The 21,493-nt window shown below is 52.8% G+C and overlaps 1 protein-coding gene across 1 annotated transcript; it reads right to left on the reverse strand.

Moving 5' to 3' along the window:
• Positions 1–7,266: 7,266 nt before the first annotated feature.
• SLC30A3 (solute carrier family 30 member 3) lies at positions 7,267–15,934 on the reverse strand. The gene is made up of 8 exons (XM_025454368.3): positions 15,650–15,934; positions 11,852–12,033; positions 11,047–11,193; positions 10,798–10,951; positions 9,784–9,982; positions 9,421–9,526; positions 9,029–9,163; positions 7,267–8,101 (listed from the first exon to the last, which is right to left on the reverse strand). Exons 1-8 carry the CDS (start codon positions 15,742–15,744, stop codon positions 7,953–7,955), a joined length of 1,167 nt encoding a protein of 388 aa, XP_025310153.1. The 5' UTR covers positions 15,745–15,934; the 3' UTR covers positions 7,267–7,952.
• Positions 15,935–21,493: the final 5,559 nt, after the last annotated feature.

Genomic DNA, 21,493 nt, shown 5'->3' on the forward strand with positions numbered 1-21,493 from the left:
GGAGGTGTTCTGCTCTGTTCCTTTCTTTGGCTCTCCTAATCATAACACAGCTCTAAGTTGAATAAACTTCTTTCCCCTATAACCAGAAATGAGATCTTAGTACCTTGGGAAATAAATGAAGCTATCAGCAAGAAATAAAAACAGCGCTTTAAACAAAATATCCATACTTAAGGCTGTTTCATGTCCATTGAGAAACAATCTCATACACTCCATGTGGTTGTCATTAACTATAAAAAGTTAAAAAAAAAAAAGTTTTCTGGTCTCCTTTCCTCCTGAGAATCTTCAGCAATTTGATCTATTTCTTTTTTTTTTTAAGTTAACATTGCTCTAATTCTGTGCCAAGCACTGTTCTAGCATTTTACAAATATTAAGTCGTTTTTACTTTTACTTTTGGATGAACCCTTTAGCTATATCCCTCTGTGAAAAAGGGTCTGACTCAATGTGTTCCCGTATTATCATTGCAAAGTCATTTTCCCCAACTCTTTACTCTCTACACTTGTGAAGAAGAAAATCTCAAAATAGGCATTCCCACTTTTGTCCTATTCCTACCTGTTACCATTAATGAGCTGCAACCATGGCAAGTTGGTGCAGCTTTGGGCTTTAGCTGAAAGGGTAGCGTTGGGAGTTCCCAGTGTAACACTGGTAGGTGTCTATAATTCTGTGACAATACTCCTTAGACAGTGGGGGGACATGGGCCGGTGGAGATGAGGAGCAGACAGCGAGTGCCAGGATAAGTGAGTGCACGGGGAGGACTAACCTTGCAGCGGCATCTGGAAGAGATGGGGGATAGGAGCCATTCCATCAGGGAAGCCAACTAGAATGTTGTTGCACAAAAGGCAGATGATGGATGACAATGGTCTGGACTAAGGCAGAAAGGGATGTTATGAAATATGAAAATCCTAAGGATAGGAAGGACTAAAAGTCTTCCAGGCATGGGACATTGAGATGGGGAGAATGAGGGCTGATGCAGATCAGAGAGCCAGTTTGGGATACAGAAGGATGTATTCTGTTTGGGTGTGATGCTTTTCAGCTGCTGTGGGACATATGTGGAGATACAGTGGAGATAATGAAACTGGGGAGTTGGGGCAACATGCAACAGATAAATAATGTGATTACATAAGGGACATTACTAATATAACCCAAGCACTAAGAAAAGTACTGAGCCCATACCGGGGGCTCAGTAAACATTTGTTGACTGAATCGTCAGCATAAAGGTAATCGAAGCTCTTTAATTTTTTTTTAATTTTTATTTATTTATGATAGTCACACAGAGAGAGAGAGAGAGAGGCAGAGACAGAAGCAGGCTCCATGCACCGGGAGCCCGACGTGGGATTCAATCCCAGGTCTCCAGGATCGCGCCCTGGGCCAAAGGCAGGCGCCAAACCAGGGATCCCAATCAAAACTCTCTAAATATGTACCTCTGGATTAGTTCACCGAGAGAATGAGAGCAAGGAGAAATGAGCAGAATCTCAGAAAGGGTGGAGGAGAACTCAGAAGAAAGCCATCAAAGAGTCCCAGAGTTGCAGGTGTGTGAGGTCTGGAATGAGGTGTCAGCAGGTGAGATTCTGAAGGAGATCCAAGAGAATGAAGTCTGAGGCAGGGACTTGGTATCATAGTTACTCTGATGCTTTCTGGCTATAAGGGGGACACCACATTTCATGGGGTTAGTGATGGACTGGTCTAGAAGCTGTCATTCACCAAGAGGCAAGGAAAAAATGTGTGTGGCCTTAGGACCAGAAAGAGACCTGAAGAAGCTGGGAAAGCTGTGATGAATCCTTAGGAGAGTAATAAAAGGGTCACCAAGCGGGGCTTAGTAGGAAGACAAACTGTGAGCTTGTGGTGAGGTGGGGGGAAGCAATGTCCAGGGCAGGACCAGGGACAGGCGAGTCACTCACCTTGGAGGACTCTGGCAATGTCAATGACTTCTTCCCTGAGAAGCACTTGATTAGTTACCACCAAATGCTGCTGCAGATTTGTCCTGGAGGGTCAGCTTGTAAGGCACCGGCTCATTTGCCTATGGGTGGGAGCCTGGGGACTAAGATGGCACTTAATAGGGACACCTGGCTGGCTCAGTCAGTAGAGTAGGTGACTTGATCTCGAGGTTGCAAGTTCAAGCCACATGTTGGGGAGATTATTTAAAAATAATTTTTTAAAAAAAGATGGTACCTTTTAGACTTTGTATGACTCTCACACCCATTTGTTTACTCTTTTTCTCCATTCATTCCTTCACTTACAGCCATTACTGAATGTCTAAGTGCCAGGCAAACATGAGGAAAGCAGTGCCTCCGTCCACCCCCACCACCCCCTCCGGGCTCTGTAAATCTGTATGATTTACAGAGCAATCTCACCCCATCACTGTGCTTCCCAGAAGTCCTGTGTGACCGAGTTCTGAACCGAACCCTGCTCTGGTGCAGCAGGTGGGCAGGATGGAAGGGAACAGAGAGGCAATCTCTGGGCCAAGAAAAAGCATGTTTGCTAGTGTAAGGCCTGAAACCTGCTTATTTTGGTAAGCTTTAACTGTCTTTTAGTTCCTGGGTTTGGTTCCATCTTCTCTCTCCTTAGGCTTTTGGCTCCAGCTCTTTTAAAATTTATAGTCTGTCTTGGTTGAGCCAAAGAGAACAAGAGAGTGGAATTGAATGTTCAGACTGTTTGGGTCAGAGAGAAAGTCAGGCAGTGATCCCTGGGACCAGGTGCCACAGGCATAGCACCAAATTGGAGAGAAAATCTTAGAAGGGGTGTACCTGGAGGCCCCCTACAGTGCTTTCCTGTTCTATTCTGGGAAGCTCTTGTTTCCCTCTAAGAATGGAAGCTGTTCTGTACAAGGAACCTATAGCCTTCTCCTAGAAACATAGTACTAAGCTAGGGTGGGAGAGGGTATATTGATGGCTGCTGCACTTTCCTTCTCTCCCATCCTGAGGCACCCACTTGGGAACTGACCAGAAAGTCTCCCACAGGGAGTAGGAGCTCTGGTGCTGCAGGGGAGGAGGGGAATAGCTTATGAGTGGCCCTGAGAGTCAGCCCTGAAAGGGAGGAAACCTGTTCTCTGCATTAGCTCCTTCAGGTCCAGTTGGGGCTGCTTCCTGGGGCTTCAAGATGCTGCAGCCAGGTGGGTGGGGGGGGGGGAAGGCTGGGGTAGAGAGAGGGCAGGGAGTGGGGGGCTGAAGGAGACAGGCACTGGCTCTGACCACAGGAGGCCCCTCCTACCTGCACCTTTTCGCTGCCCACTTTCTCCCGCTATCCTAGCAACAGGACCCACTTTGTAGGCCCATCTGTGATCGCCTCCGCCTCTGCCCCACTGCTTAGCACCCCTTAGAAGGCGTCGACCTGGTGGTGATGGGATGGGCCTGGTGATCAAAGCAGAGACAGAGAAGCCCTGGGAACTCCCAGAGTTGGGGACAAAGACTCCTTCAAGTACAAAGGGAACTCCCTGAACGCAGTTCTCCACGGGGCTGGGGCAATCTGCCAGGAACCGGGGAGGGCTCTTCCCACCCAGCCTCGGTCCCTAAATAACCTCCAGAGCCTCCGGCCGCCTCTGCTGCTATCCTGGCGTGGGCCTCAGGGGGGCGCTGCTCCCCCTCTGATGGCCTGGCTAAAGGCGGCGGGACTGGGCTCCCAGCTCACTGAAGTCCCTGGAAGGGAAGCAGGGTCACCAGAATGAGGAGCACCCCAACTTATCACCCTGGGCTTCCTCCTGGCCTCAGGCAGGCTGTGCCCCTGGGCCGCCGGGCCTGCAGGTCTCGCCGCCGGTCGGTGAGGGTCCGCTCCGCCCCCGCCCGGCCAGCAGGCCCAGGTGAGCCCCGAGCGAGGGGGGCGGGGCCGGCCCTTCTGCCCGGATGTTCCCACGCCCCGTCTCCGGGCGCGCACCTGCTTCTGGCTTTCCTGTCTGCTCCTTGGTCTCGCATCTCTCTCTCTCTCTCTCCTCTCTCTCTCTCTCTCTCTCTCTCTCTCTCTCTCTCTCACACACACACACACACACACACTCACTCACTCACTCACTCACTCCTGACAACTGCATTAAGCACGACCGGCCTGTCCCTCGCTCCACCCACCCCTTGTCCACCCCATCTTTCTCTGGTCCCTGCCTGCCTCGCAGGCCGCCCTCTCCCCTCATCCCCTGGTTAACCAGCTGTGTAAAGAGCTGCCAGGGCTGGGCTGATGGATGGGCCCTTCCCCAGCTTCCCTTCCATCCCCTCCCTGCCAGCCCTGTCTCCTCACCTCACCTTCTACTACATATTTTATCATCAGGGAAGGGCACCAGGAGGAAAGGACCTTCTGGATAAGCAAGTGGAGGTGGGTGGGGGAGATAATGGGGGGATGCGGGCAGCTCCTGCAGATAAGGATTTCCTCAGCTCCCCGGAGAGGGCTACATGAATGAGGGAGAAAGCTCCTGATCCTTCTGTCCTGACTGAGCAAAGACTGAAGCTGGGAGGTGGGTGGGCAGGGAGGGCAGTGTGTAAAAGGCCTGCAGCCTTAGAGCAGCCAGAACTAAGTTTGCATCTCAACCCTGACAGTTATACTTGGGCACGTATGCTTCAGTTTCTCCATCTGAAAAGTGTAGGTCAAACCATCTAGGGTGTCTTGCACCCAGTGTAAGCTCAGTAGATTTGGGCTCCTATCCCTGCTATTAGGGTGCTGGGTCACCCTGTTCCCCTGAAATCTCGCACCTGCATCCTGGATTCCACCCAAGAAAACCTATTCCTACATGCCCTCTATGTACCAGGCACATTCATGCCACAGTGCTATGTAATCCTTCCTTTTATAATTAGGAAAGCAGGAACTCAGAGAGGTTAAAGTGACCAGTGTATTAATAGAAGACCAAGGCAGAACCAAGAAGCCTGAGTCCAGAGCCCCTGTATCTGCCATGCCAGCTGGCAGCAGGTTGCTGGAAAAGCTGAGCAAAGGTTTGCTGAGAAATTGGACCGGGCAGAGCTTCCAAGAGGCCTGAGTGGGGGGTGAGAACCCCAACTCTGCTACTGGTCACTTGCTGGGTGACCTCGGGGAAGTCCTTTTCCCTCTCTGAGCCTTAGCTTCCATTTTCTCATCTTGCCAGGGTGTAGGGCAAAAATGGACTGCATCCTTTGTGAGGTCTCATTTCACCCAGAACACTGTTCCCCACCCTGCAAAGGGACCCAACAATGTGATAAAGAGTGGGGGCTGCAGCTTAAGGCTGGTCATAGGGTGGAAATCTCGTCCTTCATTTTCCCCACCCTCCATTTCCTTCCTTTTCCCAACCCCCATCATGTCGCTTGGGGCCTATAATCAATGAGTCGTAAAATGAGAAAGTATCAGGAACTAGCAAAGCATGGAGAGCAGCTGGGGCAGCCTCAGCAGCCCCGAGCGTGATGGACTGCCAGCCCTTCACCTCAGCCCAGCCTCCCACGCCTGACTTGACTCAGGCCAGCCAGCCAGCCAGCCAAGACTCACTCAGCCTTGGGGGCACGGGGGTGCAGCTGAGACCAGAGTGGGGAGGCAGGCCTATTTTCAATGAGTCCAAAAGCCTCACCTTACACAGAGCGATGAAATCTAAGTGTATTGACATGGAAAGACACATCCAGGATGTATGGTTGAATCATAAAAGCAGGTTTCATGATCTCACCTATAAAGTGATCCCACCTATGTTATTATGTAGAACTGTTTGTACGAACGTAAAAATATAGGCAGAGAGACTCCAAACTGTAAATAGCAGTTACTTCTGGGAGTAATAGAATAGGGGAAACACTCACTTTCTACTTTATACACTTTTCCTTTGTTGGATTTTTTAAAAAATATTTTATTTATTTATTCATGAGAGAGAGAGGCAGAGACACAGGCAGAGGGAGAAGCAGGCTCCTTGCCAGGACCCTGATGCAGGACTCGATCCTGAGACTCCAGTATTACGCCCTGGGCCAAAGGCAGGCACTGAACTGCTGAGGCCCCCAGGGATCCCCATCCTTTGTTGGATTTTTTTTTTTTTAGGATTTATTTATTTATGATAGACATAGAGAGAGAGAAAGGGAGGCAGAGACACAGGAGGAGGGAGAAGTAGGCTCCATGCAGGAGCCTGACGTGGGACTCAATCCCAGGTCTCCAGGATCACGCCCTGGGCTGCAGGCGGCGCCAAACCGCCACGCCACCCGAGCTGCCCCCTTTGCTGGATTCTTAAGGCAAGCATATATTGTTTTTATAATAATTTTTAAAAGATCATTTTATATTAAAGATATTTCCACTATGCAAAGGAAAGCCTTGCAGAAGTATGCACGGGCTAATGAAAATACTCAGTGTCTTTGCTTCAGGCTGGAATTGTATCAACCTAGGGTGGCAGGGCCTGCAAACTCCTGCTGATCCAAAGCACTAGATCTAAAATCAAAGCACAGAGTTTGATTTCTTAGAAGAGAAAATCCACAGTCCCTTAAGTTTAAGGGATCCCTTAATAGTAACAATAATCCCTTAAGTTTGCTTTATAAAGGGCAGCCCCGGTGGCCCCACGGTTTAGCGCCACCTTCACCCCAGGATATGATCCTGGAAGCCTGGGATCTCGTCCCTCTTCTCCCTCTGCCTGTGTCTCTGTCTCTGTCTCTCTCTGTCTCTCATGAATAAATAAATAAAAATCTTAAAAAAAAAAAAAAAAGTTTGGGATCCCTGGGTGACGCAACGGTTTAGCGCCTGCCTTTGGCCCAGGGCGCGATCCTGGAGACCTGGGATCGAATCCCACATCAGGCTCCTGGTGCATGGAGCCTGCTTCTCCCTCTGCCTATGTCTCTGCCTCTCTCTCTCTCTCTGTGTGACTATCATAAATAAATAAATTAATTAATTTTTAAAAAAGTATATAAAAAAAAAAGTTTGGTTTATAAAGACTAACTCTGTCCAAATATATGATTCTTTAAGACAAAGGGGGATAGTAACAGAGGTCCTTGGTGTCCGCAGCCCAAAGAGTGTGGTGCAACCACTCTTCCCCAAAGGGACTAAGCTTCCTCTGACCAGCCCGAGGCCCGGATGGCCTATAGGAGTATTTAGGAATGACTCTCCAGGATCCCTTGGCTCCTTGCCTTCCAACTTTCTCCTGCAACCAAGCCCAGGGCATGCAAGGACTCTCCCTGAGCCGGAGACCCAGGCATGCAGTAGGGGAAGGTAACAAAGGGACTGGTGGGTTTTAGCCTACAAGGGATTGGATATTTGAGGGTGGAGAAGGTGGAGGAGCTGGGTGGGAGGGAGGAGGGCTGTGGGAGGTCACTCTGGCTATGAGGCTCTCTTTCCCTCTTCTGAGGAGTCAGTACACGGACTGGAAGATGCAGTTAGACACAAGTTTATTGGTGGAGCTGTGGTGGAGTCCTCCCTCTCTCTGGGATAGCCGAGGGCACAGCACCAACAGAGGGATGGACAGACAGATCCCCAAAAGGACACATGGATGGTGCAGACTCAGAGAGACCATAGCACAGCCACAGAGGCACAGAGACACACAGGCCACAGCACCAAGAAACACATACACATGGAGACAAAACCACAAGGCTAGAACAAACAGACAAAGTGCGGGTTTTGGGGCTCCTGCATAGACAGAGCGAGGGCCACATGGGGAGGGGGCCCCTGCTGACCTCCCCCAGGCATAGGCACACCAACAGCACACAGACAGGCAGATGCCCCCAGCCAGCCAGCCAGCCAGCCTGCCACACAGACAAATGAACTGCATGGAAAGGACGCTTGTGCTCCCTAAACCACAGGGAGTGGGGACCAAGGGATTTCTACACACCCCCACTGATTAACTCCCATTCAGCCTGACTCCTGCCTCCCCACCCCCCCCACACACACACACTTTGGTCTTGTCCACTGGACCTGGGGGCTAGGGAATGGGCAGATGGAAGGAGGGAGAGAGGAAGGGGTACGGGACCAGCTGTCCCTTCTCCGAGAGCAGGGAGGCAGGTACTGAGAGTCCGGGCCTGAGCCAGGGCCTGGCAGTAGGGTGAGGGCGGGGCCTTGGCTCAGGCTTGGGGGGGCTCCCGGCAGCGCAGGCACTGGGCCATCTCGGGCTGGTACTGCTCAACCTGCAGGGTACAGCTGGAGAATCCAAACCGGGAGTGGAGCTGGGATGTGGCTTCAGCCAGGACAGCTTCAGGGTCAGCCGTGGAGTCTGTGGGAGAGTGATAAGAGGCAGCAGGTTCCCAGGGGACTTGGGAACCAGGCAGGGGCCAAGATAAGGACGGGTGAAGGGGGACCCAATGGTTTGCACAGCATTAAAGCCAGGCTTGAATTAGGAGCTTTATTTTCTTTCTGTATTGTACCAACAGCATAAAAATGCCAAAGAAAAGGTTGGAGAGATTCACCCCCTAGTCAGCCATGCCACCATGCTAACCACCAAACTATTCTTATTTTTCTATTCTCTTCTGCTCTTTGACTATCAATAAACAGCTGTATGTTTCAGCAGCCACAGCACCCGATTCTCCAAGACAATCCAGATGTTAAATATTTTCTCATTGTCACTCTAAAGTTACCATCAACTATCCCACAAAGTATAATATTTTTGGCATCCAAATTGCATGTCTCTGATTGCTTCTTGCATCTGGAAGAAACTCAAAAAGCCTTTGTCAGCTTGTGAGTCACCATATATATTTTTAATAGTTGAATCATAATGTAGATATAATTTTACATTCAGCTTTTTCCTCTTAGCATTATACCATAAACATTTTTCCTAGTTGCCACACAGTGTTCATAATCATCAGTTTGAATAGTCCCGTGATACCCCACGGTCACAACTTACCTAATGTGCCCTGTTACTAGACTTATTACTATTAGTGATCTTTTAAAGGGTTGCTGGTTCTCTGCACTACTTCAGAGAGGGTGTCACCTCCCCCCAAAATACCCTGTCCAGGGTTCCTTGTCTCCAACATGCACATACATATGAAAAAGAGATCAAGAAAGAGAGATGGACCTGCAATTCCAGCAATTCAGATTATCTTCCTAGGTTTAGAAAGGGAGCCAGGCTGGGGCGGGGAGAGGCGGGTTGAGGGGGTGGGAAATATCTCTAGGAGGTAACTGGCTAGGGCCAGTGTGTACTCACCAATGGCCAGGTGTGCGGAGGCAACATGGTAAGTAAGCGTAAGGGACCAGAGATGCAACTCATGAGTTGCCCGGACTCCTGGCACGGACATCAGTGTGTCCCGCACGGGCTCAAACCCCACGCTTCGGGGGGAACCTGCAAAAAGCACCCACCATGCCTTATTACCAAGGCCCCTCCTGCCCAAGGACAGCCCCTTACCAGACTCTACCTCCCCCATTCTGTGTCTGCTCACCATTAACCCCCACAATTCACTCTGTGCCCGAATCCTCCTTCTAGCAATAGACCCCAGGACCCAGGCCTTCACCCGACACTCTCTTGAAAGAAGAGAGGTGGCTCAGAGCTGGAGCAAGGTCAGAGAGGATCCAGGTGAGGAACTGTGACATCTGACTTACCTTCCATGAGGACACGAAGAACATCTCGGAGGGTGGGAGCTGTAGATCCCAGGGCACAGATGGAGAAGAGGAAGGTGCTGATGGGGTCAGCTGCCTTGTACTGAGGCTGTAGGGAAAGAGACCTCTGAGCCCAGGAAACAGGAACCTTCCAGAGGAAGACCTAGGGGTGTCTTAGACAAACAGGACCCAAGAGGCCCCTGAGAGCCCTGCTGGGGGAAAGGGACCATGCCCCGAGCAGGGATTTCGGGGGAGCTAGGAGCTTGGCGGGGGTGGTGGGGGTGGGGGAGAGGCCAAGGGTCCAAGGAGGGGGTTAGGGTGTGGAGCTGGGGGAGGAAGGCCCGGGCAGGCTTGTGTGCACAGTACCTTGAAGTAGATGAGGACAGAGGCGGCCAGTACCCCAAGGCTCTGCAGGAGGTCCCCCAGCACATGCACAAAGGCTGCCCGGACGCTGGTGTTCCCCAGGGGCAGGGGCTCCCCGGGCCCCTCCTCCAGCGGTGCATACTCCGCCCCCCTAGACCCGTGGCTGTGGGGGGGCCCAGCCTGGTGCAGCACAAAGGCCATTCTGAGGGGGAAGCAGAGCAGCTCAGCCCACGCGGCCCATTCCTGGCCTCCTCTGCCCTATTTCCACATTCTCTCCACCTCCCCCTACCCCCCCCCGGAGCTCTTTCCCCACCTATTTTCTCCCTACTTTCCCAGCCCCAGACAAAGACAACATCGGCCAAGGGAGACAAATCATGTAGCCTGGGGGACATAACACTGTACTTGGTGCTGGAGATATGGATTCACATCCTGACCCTGCTATTTACACCTGTGCAAATCACCTAGCTACCTCTTCCATTCTGTTTCTGTTTCATTAACTGTACACTAGGACTGATACTGTCTACATCATGGGGTGGTTGTGGGGCTCAGATGAGACACTGCTGCCGAAAGCCCCCAGCAGAGTGGCTGGTACACAGCAGGCCCTTAATAAATGCCTGCTTACTGGGATCCCTGGGTGGCGCAGCGGTTTGGCGCCTGCCTTTGGCCCAGGGCGCGATCCTGGAGACCCGGGATCGAATCCCACATCGGGCTTCCGGTGCATGGAGCCTGCTTCTCCCTCTGCCTGTGTCTCTGCCTCTCTCTCTTTCTCTCTCTGTGACTATCATAAATAAATAAACATTTAAAAAAAATTAAAAAAAAATGCCTGCTTACTGGGTTCTAGGTCTTTCTCCCAACTGTTTTAAGGCAGCCCTAGGGCAGGCGACAGGTGAGAACTGTGTATGTGTATGTGTGTGTGTTGCATGCCTGTTGGGGAGGGGAGAGAGCCAGCTCTCCCACCTGGGAGGAGGACCCCTCGCCCTGAGCCCCACATGGTGCCTGCTCCATACTGGCACGTACAGCAGATTGGCACAGACTGCGATGCTGGCGGTCAGCAGCATGGCACCCCCCTCGATGTGGTAGTCGCTGTGCAGCAGGCGGATGAAGGCCAGGTACAGGAGGATGCCAGTGACCATCCAGAGGGAGACCACAGAGGCCAAAGCCCCCAGAGTCTCTGCAGGGGGAGACAAGCTATCAGAGACCTGCCCGGGACCCTAGGAGGTACCTTCTGGTAAGATCAGAGGCTCACTGGGCTATGCAGGGCCTTACCTGAGCGGTGCCACCCAAAGGTCATGGTGCGGGTGGCTGGACGGGTAGAGAGCCACAGGGAGAAGAGGCTGCCTATCATGCTGCCCACATCTGCCAGCAGGTGGGCTGCATCGGTCATAATGGCCAGGCTGTGCGCCAAATACCCACCTGCAAGGATAAAGCAGTGTACTCTGGGTCCAGTTAGAAAGTAGCATGAGCTGTGGCAGCATGTGGATAAGCAGGGAGAAAAACTGGGGGGCCCTGCACCAAAATGTGAACTGTGTTTTTCTCTGGTGATGGGACTACAGGAAGTTCTTATTTGCTTCTTTTCACTCATCCACATTTCTAGTTTCTATAATGACACATTTTCATATCAAGAAAATAGGACTTTTAAAAGACTCAGCTAGGGATGCCTGGGTGGCTCAGTGGTGGAGTGTCTGCCTTTGGCTCAGGGCGTGATCCTAGGGTCCTGGAATCGACTCCTGCATTGGGCTCCCTGCAGGGAGCCTGCTTTTCCCTCTGCCTATGTCTCTGCTTCTCTCTGTGTGTCTCTCATGAATAAATAAATAAAATCTTAAAAAATAAAAGACTCAGCTAATGCTGAGAAGCTGCCCTGGCACCCCCCCTCCGCTGCGGACCTTGCCCTGAATTCCCCTTGGTGCTGTCTCCCATCCTCTCCCGCTCCCTGAGTCCTGAGCACCCAGGTCTCCACTGCAGCCATCTCCTTCTCTGCATGTCCACCAGGAACGTTGCTGGGACTCTGGGCGGAGAGTGGCTCAGGCCGGGGTCAAGAGGACGGGGTTGGAGGAGCAGCCCTCTGACTTACCAACCACTTCCCCGGCCATGAAGACGCAGCACACGGCACAGGCGGCACACAGCTGCCTCTGTGCCTGCAGCCTCTCAGGGGTGAGGCCCGGCTGTGGTAGGGGGTCCCTGTGGCAGTGGTGGAAGGGCAACTCCACAGATTTGGGTTCCTCAGGGACGGCCTCCGAGGGCTCTGTGAAGAGACTGAGATGGGTAGCGTGATTCAAACTGGTGCATGGCCATGGTCTGACCTGTTCCTCAGTCCCGCTAGACAGGCTTCATTAGCCGTGGCCCAACACTCGCTCTGTCTGTCCCAAGGCCTGCTCAAACCTGGGAGCCTCAGAGACAGGGGCCACGTGAGAGAGTGGGGCTAAGAAACCGCTCAGAGCCCAGCCTCCCTTTTCTGTCATACACAGAGCCATGGAATTTCACAGCTGGAAAGCACTGTAGAGATGGTCTCGTCTAACACTTGTTACAGAAATGACAAGTATGAGACTCAGAGAGGGGGAAGACATATGGAGGCCACACGGCGAGTTCGTGGTATAGAGTAGACTCTACCATAACGAATTGATAGACACCATAAGGAACACAAGTGAGCAGGAACTTGCTGACCTCCAGGAGCTTTTGGTGAACAAGATGAAGGTGTATCTAGTGCTATGACAGTAGCAAGAGAGTAGCTATTGCCATAAAGCCAAATGCTGTCAGGGCTGGGAGGATAGAGGAGTAGACGAATTAGAGTGAAATCAGAGAAACTGAAGGATGGGGAGGGTTTTGGTAAAGACTGGGTGAACATGCCAGGCAGAGGCAACAGGAAGGGAAGGTGGTGTCAAAGGGTGAGCATACAATCCTGGCCTTGGTGCTTCCCTCCCAGATCCAGGTCCCAGTGTCTCCATCTAGATCCTTCCCCTTCCCTATGTAGACATGCAGCTGAAATGTGGCCATTTAAAAGAGTGGAATGTTGGGATCCAGAAAAATCTGATATTTCAGATCCCAGAGTTGGGGTTGTTATAGGGAGTATGAAGCACAGACTGCTGTGGCTGGGGAGGCAGTGGGAGGATGCTGGATTTGGAGGCTGCCCCATGTTAGCTGGACCTTGGTCTGATCATAAGCACCTAGCAGAGGCCACCTTAACTGTACAGTGCCAAGCCCCCCTTGGTGAATGAATGGGGCTGGGGCCTCACCTGGTATGCCAGACATTGAGCTCAGGCTGTTTTAGGTTCATACTGGCCCAATTCTTAACCCCATGACTACCAAGTCTGAACCCCAGCAAGGCCAGAACCTTCCCACGGAACAAAGGATGTAATAGAAAATACAGTCCTAGAAATACTCATGGAGGTGTGACTAGAATACCCATGAGTGAAATCGAAGGCTCTAGGTTGAAAAGTGGTCACAGCAGTAAAGTGAGGAGGGAAGCCTGGGGTCTTCCGGCTCAGAAAAGCTCTGCCAAGTGGGTGAATTGAGGTGTGAGGGAGGTGGGGGGACATTTGGTGCTTCTAGGGAAGATTCAAGTGCTGGCAGGTAGATTAATTTCTTGGAATTTTCTTCCAAGACTTAGTATCTCAATGTGTATGATTCTGGTGTGTTTCCAGAGGAGACAGGGAAATGAGGGTGGCTCTGAAACCCATCCTCATTCTTCAATGAGGTATACATATAGTTGGGCGCCTGGGAATCAGGTGGCAGGTGGTATACACATGGTGAAGCCTGGTCTAGTGGGAGAGACAGATGTTTCACCGATGACTTACTAGGCAAGGAGAGGCTGGGGCCAGGAGGATTATGAACGAAGGACTTTGGAGCACCAGGGAGGGAGTGACCACCTGTGATGGGGGTGAGGACAACTTCACAGAGGGAGAGATGTTCAACATGAGACCTAGGTGAAAAAGAGGGCTCCATACACATGGGATGTCAATGACAAGATAAGTGGCTAGGAGTTTTAAGTATCAGGAGCCAGGCCAAGGGCTGAGGAGGGAAGCAAGGGCTCAAAGGAACATGGAGGGATATACACTGATTGATTTCACATATCTTTCCCAAGCCCTGAGATGACCTTGCTGATGTATATTAGTCTGAGAGGGAGAGAGGAGAGAAGATGGAAGGGTTCAGACTAGACCAGGCCACAGATTCCCTGCACAGAATTTTAGAGGAGGGGCAGGTAGGTTAGGGAAGAGTCTCTTTCAGAAAATACTGCAGGATTTGGTGACTAATGGTCATATGAGGATGAAAATGAGCCGGGAGTCAGAGATGCGGGTCTGGATAGCAAGCACAGGCTGCGTGGCTTTGGGGCAGTGGGCAAGATGCCTTTTTTGTAAGGCACAGAGTAGCCAGTCATCAAGGTAGCCACCCATCAACAGGCTACTCCCTTTTGTTCTGCATGAATTGGGCACTAAAGAAGCCTCATTGTTGGGGTGCCTGGCTGGCTCAGTTGGTAGAGCATGCGACTCTTAATCTCAGGGTCATGAGCTCAAGCTCCACCTTGGGCATGGAGCCTACTTTAAAAAAAATACATTAGAAAAAAAAGAAGCCTCATTGTTGGTGTGAGTGGGTGTGTGCGTGAGTGTGTATATGGGTGGGGGGCTACATGCTGTTTAGAGAGAAAGAAAGGCAGTTTTCTCTCCTTGACATTCTGAAACCCCCAACAAACAAGTAATATTGAGTGAGGTAGAGGGGAAGTTTGGGGAGGGGACAGGGCCTGAAGCAGAGTCAAAAGGATATGTGAAGAGCCAGCCAGTGTCTTGGCTGGAGCCTCCACAGCTGCCCACGTCTGCAGTCCCCTGCAGGAAGGAGTCAGACGGGAAGTCTGTCCTCCCTTCTGTTCATCCACTCCCCCACCCACTCAGGTTTACGGCCCTCGCCCAGGGAAAGAGCGAGAAACACACAGAGGAACCAGAGACAAAGGGAAAGGTGCTCGGAGGGAAAAAGAACGGTTGGGAGAAATGAAGAAGGGGGGGGGGGGGGAAGCCGACGAGAAAGAGCTAGAGAGCCTGTCAAATTTCCGAGACAAACGGACGGTCAGCCAACAGACAAAATGGCCAGCGGAGGTGGCCAGGATGGGCCTGGCGCGGCGCTCCGAGGGCCAAGTCGCACAGAGCCGGCGGGCGCCGGGCGCGGGAGGCCGGCGGGACGCGGAGGAGGTTCTCCGGCCGCCCCCGGCCCGCTGTCCCGGCCGCTCCGCGCGCCTCATTTCACACCTCGCCGCCCCCGGCCCCGTCTGTGCGGAGCCGGGAATACCCCCTGCCGCCCAGACCGCACCTGCTCCTTCGCTGCCACCCCCTCGCCTCCCAGCGGCCGCCGCCCCCCAGGGGCCGGGAAGAACCGCCGTGGAGCCCGGGCCCATCTTCGGTCCGGGTGCGCACAGCTGGCGGTGGCTGGAGGGGGCGCCGCGAGCCCGGCGCACGGAGGAAAGGGCCAGGGGCCTGCAGCGGGGGCTCCGAAGGCGGGGCGGCCAGATGCCCCCACCAGCAGGGCGCCCGAGCAATGCAGACATCGGGGCACCGGGCGCGGACTCCGGCCCGACGGAGGGGCAGCTGCTCGCGGGAAAGTCAGATGCGGCGAGGGCGGCTGAGGGGTCCGGAGGCTTGGGGGACGCGCCGGGGAGCCGATTTGCGGGACCGAGAAAAACCGTGGCCGGGAGGAGCATAGCAGGCTGCTGGGAGGGGCGGGGGCTTCTGGCCGTGTGGCCGGGGAGGACAGACCCGGCGCCGCGAAGCCGAGGGAGTTGCGGTGCGCTGGGGCGGCCAGCCGGGGCCGCGCCGAGGGAGACAACGAAAGGGGCGGATGGCACGAGGGTGGCGCCCCCAGGCTGAGGGCTGGCCCAGGTCTGTCCTACCTCTTCAAGCGCAGGCCGCCACCGGCGCCGCCGCGGTCCCGGGGGCTCACCAGGCGAGTGGTCTCCGAGCCCCCCGTGGCAGGAGAGGGCTCCATGTCTCCGCGGCCCCGACCGTCTAGGCCCCACCGAGGAAGAGAGAGGCGGGGCCGGCCCTGCACCAAGTCCGAGCGGCCAGCCGACCCTCGGACTCCCCGCAGGGCCGCGGGGCCACCAGAGTGGAGGGAACTGCAGCGACTGTGGCGCGGGGAGTCCGAACTGCAGATCCCGCTGCCTTTGGAGCCCCGCCCCGCGTGGGGCGAGCTCCCCAAGCCCCGCCTCCAGGCTCCCGGGCCTCTCCCCCATGCCTAAGCCCCGCCCCCGGAGCCCGGCCCCCATAACCAAAGCCCCATTTCCCAGTGCCAGAGCCAGGTGGGGGCGACGCAAGTCCTCTGCGCCCCCTCAGGGTTCTAGAAAACACCTAATCTCCATAGCCCCGCCCCCACCCAAGTCCCGCCCGCCGGTTCTAAGCCAAGCTCCCAAAACCTAGGCACCTCTCGACCAACCTTCCCCCAAGAAACACCTCCCTTCGCAAGCCTGCACGGGGGGGGGGGTCCTCCAACCCCTCCCGACAGAGGCACAAACAGGTGTGGGTCCATCACCTAGCTCGAGAGAACCAGAAAGAGCGTGGGGTGCGCAGAGACATATCCGGGAGAACTCCAGGGACTCTGGCCAGAAACCCCTGTGTGGAGGATGTGGGGTCGGAATTTGCATGCAAAATCTGCTGCCAAGCACTGTACCGCTCATTATCATTTATTTTTATAGAGACACTGGGTGACAAAAGCTTCCTGTTCTCCTCCAATCCATTACTATCCCTATTTTTCAGATGAGTAAACTGAGTTCCAGAGTTAGAAGCCTCTAGGGTCGTGCAGCCGGGTAATAAAATGCTGGGACTGGAACCCCATCCTCTTTCCCTCTCCAGTTCAGGGCGCCGCGCTGGCCACTGGAGAGGGCGCGCACGGCAGTCTTGTCACTCACAGTCTGGGGCAATCGGAGGAGGAGGGAGTGATGCCACCTCTCTGGTCACACAAACCATTGTTCTTAGAGGGAGGTGGAAGCTTGTCAGCAAGTGATTCTTTGCCTCCGACCCTCTAGCACCTGGATGGGCATTCTCTCATTCTGCCTCGTTTTGCCCCGTTTTAACTACAGCCCAGGGGATGGATGGAGTGACTTACAGCAAAGTGGGTGGCTGAGCCCCGGGTTAAACCTTCAACTGCTCAATGCTCTCTGCCCCTCACACCTGCCGCCACTGTAGGATGAAATGGGAGTGGGCATCACATTGTGCCCTCCAAGCTGTGACACTCTGTGAAGAGGAGGGTCTGGAGGAGGAGGAGGGAGAAAACTGAGCTTGGATGGGGAAGCGTGGAGGGTGGGAGTGGCTAGTGAGTCCAGCAGAGAAACCCATCAACCGGCACCCTTCCTGAAGAACACACTGGGCGTCGCTCATTTAGGGTTCTCGTCCCAAGGTTATTATCCCAAACGTTGCGACTGAGTGTACACTCCGCCCCCCCCCCCCAAAAAAAAAACCCGAACAAACACCAGGAACACGTGCCAGATAGAGTGGTTGGAAGAGATGGGGTTAACCTGGGAGAGCTTCGCGGAGGAGGTGAGGCTTGAACGGATTAGGCAAGCTGGGCTGCGGGCTGGCTGCTCAGGCGGGGGAGAGTGAGGCCCTTGCCAAGGTTTGCGGGCGGCGTGCACCAAGGGAGCGTACTGCGCTGGGAAACGGTGCGGAACAGAACCGAAGGGTCTGCGCGAGCCCCCCGCGCCGCATCTACACCCACGCTGCGCCCGGGGCCAGCGCCAGCCTTTATTCGGCACACTCCCCGCTACTCCCAGCGGAAGACTCAGCCCAAAGCCCACGCAAGGAGAGGGGCGAGGGAGTGAGGGTGGGGGTCCTTTCTCCCTCCAACCTCCCTTAGAGGAGTGGGGCCTCAGCTCCTTCCTCGGGCCTGGGGGTGCAAGCTGAGGTAGCGAGAGGGGAAACCACCGGCCAAGGTCACCTTGTAGGTCCTTGTTAGAGCACGGTTGGAACTCTTGTTCGTCTAGGTCAGGACCCCCGGCAGGTGCCGCTTGGCGCCGTCGGTTTTCGAAGCTCCGCACGGGGCCTGGGGTTTCCCCAATTCTGAGAGCCCTGGAGCTGGGATGCGGAGGGGCCACCGCGCACTCAAGGGCTGGGATGCTGTAGCCTCGCCTGAAGCGGCCAGGGCAGGAGAGCTCGAGACTGGGGAGAAATCGCGGAGCCCTGTGCGGGGAAGGGGCTTCTAGGCACGCCTTAGCCAATGACGACAACAGGGGACTTAACAACAATGGCCTCCTCCGGGATTTCCCTTCCCGGGCAGTCAGTCCACAGAGCGCAGACAGCAGCCCCGGGTTCCCGGGAGGGGGCGCAGACGCCGGCACATGCCCGCCCGCTACAGGGCGGGGAGCGAGCGGGCGGGAGGGGAAAGAAGTCTGGGAGCAGGTGGATGACAGGGCTGTCCTCGGCCGCAGCTCCCTCGGTGTCGGGCCTTGGAACGTGCTGCCTCCAGAAGCCGAGGGCACCAGCGGGGAGAATACCAACAGTTGCCTGTGCTTGGAAATTTATGCAAGAAAAGCCTGGCAGCGAAACAGAGTGCTTGCACCTGTTTCTCAAAGAGCCATCAAGTGGCCCTATGAAAATCTTTGCAAAGGGTCCTCTTGAATGCCAGATCTGAGGAAGGTATTCTGCATCTGCTAGGAGCTAGGAAAATTATGCAGGAGTTAGAAGGGCAGCTTAGAGCTGGCTTTAAGGAACTGGAATCTTGTAAGAACTATTCATTCAACATTTACTGAACACTTATTTCCTGCCATGCACTTTGCTAGGGTAACTGGGAATTCCCAGTGAACAAGATAGATGCATTTCCTCCCCCTCCTGGTTTTAACTTGATTCTAAGAGATTTCTATTCTGCTGTCTTTGGTTACTGGTTTACCCACATCCTCTTAATGTCTGTCCTGTCGCCTTAGGTATCAATTCTCCCTAAGGAGATTCCTTAGGCCACTTTGATCAAGTCCCAAAGGGGTGAAGGAAGCAGGAAGCCCTGGAAGTTCTCAGGATAGGTCAGTGCCAGAACAGAGGGTGGCAGAGCAGGTCAGAAGGGGCCTCCTGGGAATCCAGGCTGGAGCAGTTCATACTGGGAGAGAAAGAGAGCAAGGTCCTGAAGTCAGTATTTGGCCGGGCTAGGAATCTCAGACAAGATTGGGAATCCAAGCATTCGGGCAATGGGTTAACACTGGAAAGGTCCAAGCCAGGTTGAAGGGTATAGGCAGAGGTAACAAGAGAGTCCAATTTCCATTCCATTCTCTGCTCAAGTGTTCCTCCAGGAAGCTTTTCTAAACCCCTTCCCCAACCAGGCTGAAGTTTTCCAGTGCTTTTCCAGTGCTCTCAAGGCCCGCTGTGCTTATGTGATGGTGGCACTCAGCACACTGAAACAAAATGGTATGTTTGTCTCTTCACTAGAATACAAGCTTTCTGAAGGCAAGAATTATCTTTCTCATCACGGTATTCCTGGGGCCCCCCAATGGCTGACACATAGTCCTCCATACAGCCACCCCAGAAAAAAAGGGGCTGGTTGTCAGAGTGGAATCAAGATGGAGAAAGCAGGATTTTAGCTGGAGATAGAAAGGATGAGGGAGGGCTAGAGCTGAATTATTACCTCCTCCTAGAGGCTTTCCCTGATTCCCCGACTAGGTTGGATCTCACGTTACATATTCTCATTGCACACTTCTTTTCTTCCTCAGCATTTTTTTTAATTTTTATTTATTTATGATAGTCACAGAGAGAGAGAGAGAGGCAGAGACACAGGCAGAGGGAGAAGCAGGCTCCATGCACCGGGAGCCCGACATGGGATTCGATCCCGGGTCTCCAGGATCATGCCCTAGGCCAAAGGCAGGTGCTAAACCGCTGCGCCACCCAGGGATCCCTCTTCCTCAGCATTTATCAAACTGTAATTACATCATTATTTGGGAATTACTTGTTTCTTTTAAAAATTTTTTTTTAATTTTTATTTATTTATGATAGTCACACAGAGAGAGAGAGAGAGAGAGAGGCAGAGACACAGGCAGAGGGAGAAGCAGGCTCCATGCACCAGGAGCCCGACATGGGATTCGATCCCGGGTCTCCAGGATCGCACCCTGGGCCAAAGGCAGGCGCCAAACCGCTGCGCCACCCAGGGATCCCGAATTACTTGTTTCTTCACTTGGCTTCCAGGATACCATAATCTGGTTTTCCTCCCACTTTACTGACTGCTTATTCTCAGGCTCCTTTGCTGGTTCCTCCTCATCTTCTCAACCCTTTTTTTTTTTTTTTTTAAGAATTTTTTTTTTAAGATTTTATTTATTTATTCATGAGAGATACAGAGAGAGAGGCAGAGACACAGGCAGAGGGAGAAGCAGGCTCCATGCAGGGAGCCCGGCGTGGGACTCAATCCTGGGACTCCGGGATCATGTCCTGAGCCAAAGGCAGACACTCAACCGCTGAGCCACTCAGGCATCCCTCTTCTCAACCCTTTAATGCTGGAATGGTCCAGGACTTGGTCACCCTCTTCTCTTACCTTTCTAACACTCTTGGAGTGTTTTATCCATGGATATATTATCCAGTCTCAAGGCTTAAAATACTATCTAGAAACTGCAGAAAGCAGTGGTTGTTGAAGCTCTATGATAGGTAGATGAGGGAATCATTGTGCTATTCTATATTTGTTTGAAATTTTCTGTTTAAAAAAAGCTTAACAAAATAAACAGCATCTATACAATGATCCCCAGATCTCTCACTTGAACTCCAGACTCAAATACCCAGATGTCAGCTTGACCTCACTTCCTTAGCATCTACTAGGCACCTCAAGCTTCATTGGTCTAAAACGGAGCACCTGATTATCACCCCATCCCAAACCTTTCCTTTCAGCTTTCCTCCTATGCCTGAACATGGGGACTCTATCCTTTCACTTGTTCAAGCCAGAAACCTTAGAGTTACCCCTGATACCTTTATACTCACCCCACATCCAATCTGGCAGCAAATCCTGCTCCCACCCTGGTCCCAACTACCATCATCTGTCTTCTTGATTACTGCAGTAGCTTCTGTGGTTATATTCATTTTTCTACTTTTATTGTCCTACAATCTATCCTCAATCCAGTGACTAGACCACTAGGCCAGATCCCAGCACCTCCCCATGTCAGTCAGTACCAGCCAAAGGTTTTCCAATGGCCTGCAAAGTCCTACAGGCCCCTCTGATCTCATTTTGATACCACTCTCACCTCCATCCCCAGCCACTCTGGCCTTTGTACAGGTCCTACAACACACCAGGCATGCTTCCACCCTAGGACCTTTGCATTTACTCCTTTACATGCAATGTACTCTGTCAGATGTCTACATGTTTCACCTGAGGACCCACTCTAGGTCTTGACTCAAATGTCACCTTCACCAGCCTTCCTTGCTTATCATTTTAAAAACTGCAATCCCACCTCAAAGATTCTCTATCTGCATCCCCTGCTTTATGTTGCTCCATAGACACTATTACCAACTAAAATACTATATTTTACTTATTTTGTTTACTATCTATCTGCTTTCACCAGAATGCAAGCTCCATGATGGCAGACATTTTTGTCTGTTTTATAAGCTGCCATATCCCCAGTATCCAGAATAGTCTCTGGCACATGATAAAATCTAATAAACATTTGTTGAAGACATTAATGAATGTCTGTCCTCCACACTAGGCTATAATCTATGAGTACAAAGAAGAGTTTGACTGGTTATCATTGTATCCAAAATATTAGGCATGTAGCAATGTTTAACAG

The sequence above is a fragment of the Canis lupus genome, chromosome 17 (genome assembly GCF_003254725.2).
Source record: "Canis lupus dingo isolate Sandy chromosome 17, ASM325472v2, whole genome shotgun sequence".
In the NCBI taxonomy this organism is placed as follows: domain Eukaryota; kingdom Metazoa; phylum Chordata; class Mammalia; order Carnivora; family Canidae; genus Canis; species Canis lupus.

Bases quoted from the DNA above. Each gene is read 5' to 3' on its own strand.
- SLC30A3 (XM_025454368.3), bottom strand. From the start codon at position 15,744: ATGGAGCCCTCTCCTGCCACGGGGGGCTCGGAGACCACTCGCCTGGTG. The intron at 10,952-11,046 runs GTAAGGCCCTGC...CTCCCCCTGCAG, and splicing joins CTTTGGGTGGCACCGCTCAG to AGACTCTGGGGGCTTTGGCC. The intron at 9,527-9,783 runs GTACTGTGCACA...CTTTCCCTACAG, and splicing joins CTGTCCTCATCTACTTCAAG to CCTCAGTACAAGGCAGCTGA.